Raw genomic sequence first — 6,780 nt, 5'->3', positions numbered from 1 at the left:
TATATATATATATATTTTTCCAATAGGTTGTTTGGAATACTTGCTTAAGAGGCTATATTTGCTTTAGAGGTATGAATAGCTACAAATCTTGTGCCTGCCTTCATTTTTTTTTTTACTGTTTTCATGGGTTCAACTAAATTATGCAAAATAATGTTGAAAGAATTGTAAAAAAAATTTGTCACCATGATACTTACCCTTGAAAAGCATAATTAATATGGAATCTCTCTTTTTATAATTTTCATGTGAAAGAGTTATTAGCTTGTCATTCTGTGAAAGAGTTATTTGCTTATATCTATAAATGTGTTCGATCTAATCATGTTATGAAATTTTGGAACTGCTTCAAGTCATCACCGATTGAATTGGATAAGGCCCATTATAGGAGGTATAAGAAGACAGAGACAAGGTGTGTTAGAGATGAATAGGGATTGGATACACAATAAAAACAGGTTGAGTAATCAATATCGTGCTGGAATTCAGTCATTTATGGAAGTTGCAAGCCAACATGTGGATGAGAAGAATGAGACTCCATGTCCATGTATGAAGTGCCAGAATATGAATTGCCATTCTCTTCCGGTTGTCCAAGCACATTTATGGCAGTATGGGATGTCAGTGGTGTATCACACATGGATATACCATGGGGAACAATTTGAGATAACAAGACAAGCTTCACCTCCTGCAACTACTCAAGAGGCACCTCGTCTTGATGATTATACGCATAATATTTTGAATGATGCATTCCCACCAGACTTGGGAGTTGTAGATGATACATTGGGGGACAATGAAGATGTGGGGGATGATACCGATATACATAGGGTTGAGATGGATAAGTATGAGAAGTTGATTGCTGAATCTCAACGACAATTGTTTCCCGGTAGCAATGCATCAGTTTTGACAGCAATGGTACAATTCATGCATACGAAGGTACTTCATCATTGGAGCAACAAGTCATTTGATCAAATGTTACAAATACTCAGTGCTATTTGTCCACAGCCTCATAGCATTCCTCCATCATTCTATGCCGCTAATAAGATGTTGAAAGATTTGGGTTTGGGGCATGAAAAAATTGATGCATGTATTTACGACTGTGCTTTGTTTTACAAAGAGCATAAAAGTAAAGATAAATGTCCAGTGTGTGATGAGCCTAGGTATAAACCTAGTACTAGTAAAAAGAAAACAATGGTGCCCCAAAAAGTGTTGCGATATATTCCTCTAAAGCCGAGATTACAGAGGTTGTTTATGTCTGAACATACAGCAGGTCACATGAGGTGGCATAAGAATAAACGAGTTGATGATGAAGGTGTTATGAGGCATCCAGCAGATTCTATTGCTTGGAAAGAGTTTGATAAGATGTACCCTGAGTTTGCCGAAGAGCCACGAAATATAAGGTTAGGCCTTGCAACAGATGGGTTTAACCCATTCGGGAATATGAGCACATCTTATAGTATGTGGCCAGTGATGGTGGTTCCTTACAATCTACCTCCTTGGATGTGTATGAAACAACAGTATTCAATAATGACTTTGCTTATTCCAGGCCCAAAGGCACCAGGCAAGGAGTTGGATGTGTATTTGCGTCCTTTAATTGATGAGCTAAAAGAGGCGTGGGAACAAGGTATTGAAACTTATGATAAGTTTACTGATACAAGGTTTAACATGAGGGCAGCTGTAATATGGACAATCAATGACTTTCCCGCTTATAGGAATTTATCCGGTTGGAGTACAAAAGGTTACAAGGCATGTCCCGTATGTCTTGATGATACAACATCTACCAAGCTGAGAAATAAAATTTGTTATATGGGGCACCGTCGCTACTTGAAAAAGAATCACCCTTGGCGTAAGGATTCTGAAAATTTTGATGGAACTATTGAGATGAGGGATCCCCCAAGAGAATTCTCTGGTGATGACATATTACTTCAGTTTAATCACCTTGTGCATCGTAAACTTGGTAAACATCCTGATAATTTGGACAGAAAGAGAAAGCGGACACCTATGGAGTTAAATTGGACAAATAAGAGTATTTTTTTCGAATTGGAGTATTGGTCCAAGTTGAAAATAAGACATAACTTGGACGTAATGCATATTGAGAAGAATATATGTGACAACATTGTTGGAACGTTGTTGAGTATAGAAGGAAAAACAAAAGACACACCCAATGCTCGTTTGGATTTGAAAGACATGAATATACGAAGAAATCTGCATTTAGATAAAGATGAAAATGGCAAAATAAAGAAGTATGCTGTAGAATATACATTAGAACCGGCTGATCGTCGAGCATTTTGTGAATTTTTGAAATCTATAAAATTTCCGGATGGTTATGCTGCTAATATATCACGAAATGTCAAAGATGGGAAGATCTCAGGTTTGAAGACTCATGATTGTCATGTTTTGTTACAACGAATTTTACCTATTGGAATTCGGCCGTACTTGATAAAAGAAGTGTGCACGCCACTTGTAGAATTGACATGTTTCTTCCAACAAATTTGTGCAAAGACGTTGAATGTTGCAGATTTGGACAGATTGGAGGTTGACATTGTGGTCATTTTATGCAAACTTGAGAAAATATTTCCACCCGCCTTTTTTGATGTCATGGTTCATTTGGCCTTTCATTTACCACGTAAGGCCAAGCTTGGGGGACCTGTAGGATATCGTTGGATGTACCCGATAGAGAGGTAATACTCAGTCATCATCTTTTTATATTTATTTTGATTAGATTCTCTTTCATTTGTATTTAAAGATATTAATATACAATGATTAACAGGATGCTAGGAAAGTTAAAGAGCTATGTACGTAATAGAGCTAGACCAGAAGGTTCAATTGTTGAGGGATACATTGCAAATGAAGCATGAACTTTTTGTTCAATGTATTTTCGTAAGTGGAGACTGTTTTCTCTCGTCCTGAACGAAATGATGATGGTGGCGAAGCCAATGCTAAGCTCTTAGTATTTTCTCAAAATGCACGGCCCTTTAATGGCTATAAATTTCTTCAATTGTCTGAAGGAGAAATGGAACCAATTTATTGGTATATCTTGGACAATTGCGAGGAAATTGAACCATTTAGAAAGTATGTAAATGTAATTAATTCTATTTTTATCACTCTGTTTTCTTATTGCTTTGATTTAACTTTCTATTTATTTTTTCAGTGAGCATCGTCAAATATTAGAGCGTGAAAGCTTGTTTAACATAGAACATAGACATAGGCAGTCGTTTCCCCAATGGTTCAAGCATCATGTCAAAGCATTGTATAGTGAGGAATCAACATTGGTGACTAAAGAAGTGTATGCATTATCATATGGTCCTGATGAAAGAGTTTGTACGTATACAGGATGTGTTGTGAACGGAATTCGGTGGCATGTCAAAAATATAGAAGAAACTCGCACAACTCAAAATAGTGGGGTCATGGTACCAGGAACTCATGCTGATCAGGAAAGTAATTTTTATGGTAGATTAGTTAGTGTTGTTAAAATAGGATTCACATATGGCTATCATGTTATCCTTTTTAAGTGTGAGTGGTACAATACAAGTACAGATGTGAAGCGAAAGAAAAAGATTGTTAGGCTTGTTCATGATTACCATCTCACGTCAGTGAACTCAATGAATTTATGGTACAAAGATGATCCTTATGTGCTAGCAAAACAAGCACAACAAATCTTTTTCCTTGATGACCCATCCTTGGGTCATGGTTGGAAGGTAATTCAAAAAATTCCACATAGACATGTGTGGGATGTTCTTGAGAATGAGGTGGCTCACAAGGCAGAAACACTCTACAACGATGGTGTGGACCAAACTGCACATATTAGTGTCAGACATGCACCAGAAGATAATGCTCTACTCAGTCCATCACTTCGTAGAGAGTATGTTGAACCTGAAATTGTTGTCGAAGATATTAATTTTGAACATGTCCCAACTGATATGGAGGATGAAGATTTTATTGATGATGATGATATTGAAGAAATACATTCGGGTGATGATGAAGGCAGTGTTCACAGTGATGATTATAGTGATTTGGATTGAAGTGTTAGGCTGTCTTTTGTTTAGGCACTATATGTTTCTTAATTATCTTCAAGTTACTATATGTTTTCCTTAATCTGTTTTAAGGGGTAAGGTCTGTATATTGAAGAAATATCTTCGGATAAGGTTTTCATGTGTCCTCCCCATGTAAATGAAATGCATGTGCGTGTTATTTTTCTTTCCTATTGATAAAGTATTATGTTCAATTATTTTTAGATGAATAATTCATTTATCTCAAGCATGTTTGTGATGAGAATCAATGTCATTACAGCTGAAGTATGATGTTCAATAATTTATGTTTATTTTTTCAAGGAATGATCTGGTAGTATATTGTTGTATTCTCTCTTTGTTTATGTGTCTGTAAGTGTAGAATGACACTTACTAGGGCTGCTACCTTAAGCAACAATAACAATAGGAAGAAAACTTCAACTCTACTACCACCACAACCACTTGAGCAACCATGTCAGTTGCCACAACAACAATCAACTCAGCCACAACAAGGTACTTCATCATCCTCAGGAGGGGGTTCCCACCAACAGGGTAACTGATACCATATTTTGTGCCTTTAATTTTTATACCTTTATTTGGTGCACTCTAGTTACTGTTTTTTTTTTTTTTTTGGGTCTCTAGATGAGGGAACGCATACTCAAACTTCTCTACAGAAGAAGAACACTCGTGGCCGAACTGTGGGGGCTGGCACTTGTGATGTTGTGAAAAAAAGGAAGAGTTTGATTCCAATACGGATGGATCCATCCCAGAAATTGGTGGCGACTATTGAGGCTCAGAAACTGTTTGTCTCTAAGATTGGGTTAATCACTCGCAATAAAGCTCCATTGAATGTTTTAGGGATGAAAAAAGTGAGCTTGGAGATGAAGAAAGATATGGCACTGGGATTGCAGGTAATCTTATCTAATTCTTCGTTGATTATAATTTAATTTTGTTCATTTAGCTCTCTTTTTATTTCAATTCGTCATTGTATTCTAGGGGAAACTGAAAAATTTGTCCTTCAATGTTTCTATTTGCATTGCAAAATTATAACTAATACTTGTTTTGTTTATGGTTAATTGATATTAGTTCATGTTTGATGTGGACTTAATGGATCCGGATATATGGAAATTTATTAATGACCATATGCACTCAACTTATAAAGAATGGAAAGCAAAGCTCCACAGACACTATAAGCAATATGCTTCTGACCCTGCTCTTGCACGAGAAACACCTCCCCCTGAAAAGATCTTTGGTACTCGAAGGACTCTAGAAGAGTGGCATTATTTGGTTGATACGTTGTACCACTACTACAAAAAAGCAAAAAGACGACGGTAAATCACCGTCGTGTATTCGGTTTTTCAATGGTCGTGGAATCCACCGTCATCTTTTCCCTCATAAACCACGACGCTAAATCACCGTCGTTGTTAAAATATACAACGTCATCAACAAATACAAAACGACGTCTTTGTACTGCAAAAAGATCTAAAAAAGCAGTCGAGGATGAGAATAGACGACCAACTCTCTAAAAAAACCGTCGTTAAAAAGGAAAAATATGACACATATTAAGAGAACAAGGCCGCAAGATAGACATACAACGACGGAAATAAAAAAACGACGCCGTTAAATATCATTTTCACGACAATAAAAAATTTGACGTCTTTAAATACATTAGAAGACAACGTTATTAATACCTACTACGTCGCATATATAAAAACAGCCGTCGTAAAATTAATTTTCCACTTCGATTTTTCGATAAAAGATGACGTGGAAATAGTTGTCAGTGTCATTATTTACGACGTATGTATTTATTGAGTAGACGTTGAAAAACGAAACAACGTCGGTTACAAATATATGAGAGTCGTATTACAAAATTTATACGTCATATTTTCAGAAACAAACAACGACGATAAATATTAGACGTTGTTAAATAAAACAACGTCGGAAAACAATAAAAACAGACGTGTTTAGTCTGCTAAAGTTCTAGAAAATAGTCGAGGATGAGAATAGACGACCAACTCAAACAAATCACCGTCGTTAAAAAGGAAAAATATGACACATGTTAAAAGAACAAGGCCGCAAGATATACATACAACGACGACAACTAAAATACTACGCCGTTAAATATAATTTACACGACAAGAAAAAATATGACGTCTTTAAATACATGAGAAGACGACGTTATTGAAATATACTACGTCTCTTATTTACAAACAACCGTCGTGAAATAAATTTTCCACTTCGATTTTTCTAAAAAAGATGACGTGGAAATAGTTGTCAGTGTCATTATTTACGACGTATGTATTTATACAGTTGACGTTGAAATGCGAAACAACGTCGGTGGCATTTATATAGTCGACGTTGTATTTATATCTATCATCATTACTCACGACGCACTTAATAATATAGACGACGTTGAACTTCTAAACAACGTCGGTTCCAAATAAATGAGAGCCGTATTACAGAACATATAGACGGCGTTGATTATGATGAGAGCCGTATTACAAATAACGTCGTTTAATTGTTATTAGACGGCGGTTATAATGAATTTCCGTCGGAATTCATTTCGTTCCTCTTCGTTTATAAAAGAACTTGCGACGTGGAAAATGTATGATGACGTCGTATTTTTTAACGTTCAGATTATATATCTCGTTTTTTAGACGTCGGTATTATGGGATTGGAGTCGTGTTATTTTGAATTACATGGCGGTTCTTAATCCTTCCCCGACGTGATATCCTAAATAATTGCTTCACAATAGCGTCGTGGTTCTTCATTGTTACGTTGCTTTAAG

The 6,780-nt window shown here is 36.2% G+C and overlaps 1 protein-coding gene across 1 annotated transcript; it reads left to right on the top strand.

The window, feature by feature from the left end:
• On the top strand, positions 415-4,007 carry LOC109950463. The gene is made up of 3 exons (XM_020569315.1): positions 415-2,356; positions 2,504-2,666; positions 3,137-4,007. Exons 1-3 carry the CDS (start codon positions 415-417, stop codon positions 4,005-4,007), a joined length of 2,976 nt encoding a protein of 991 aa, XP_020424904.1.

This window comes from Prunus persica, chromosome G1, assembly GCF_000346465.2.
Source record: "Prunus persica cultivar Lovell chromosome G1, Prunus_persica_NCBIv2, whole genome shotgun sequence".
NCBI lineage: Eukaryota > Viridiplantae > Streptophyta > Magnoliopsida > Rosales > Rosaceae > Prunus > Prunus persica.
Note: the sequence above shows the minus strand (reverse complement) of the source record. Positions and strands in the feature narration are given on the sequence as shown.

Bases quoted from the DNA above. Each gene is read 5' to 3' on its own strand.
- LOC109950463 (XM_020569315.1), top strand. From the start codon at position 415: ATGAATAGGGATTGGATACACAATAAAAACAGGTTGAGTAATCAATAT. The intron at 2,357-2,503 runs GTTTGAAGACTC...TGAATGTTGCAG, and splicing joins CAAAGATGGGAAGATCTCAG to ATTTGGACAGATTGGAGGTT. The intron at 2,667-3,136 runs GTAATACTCAGT...TTATTTTTTCAG, and splicing joins TGGATGTACCCGATAGAGAG to TGAGCATCGTCAAATATTAG.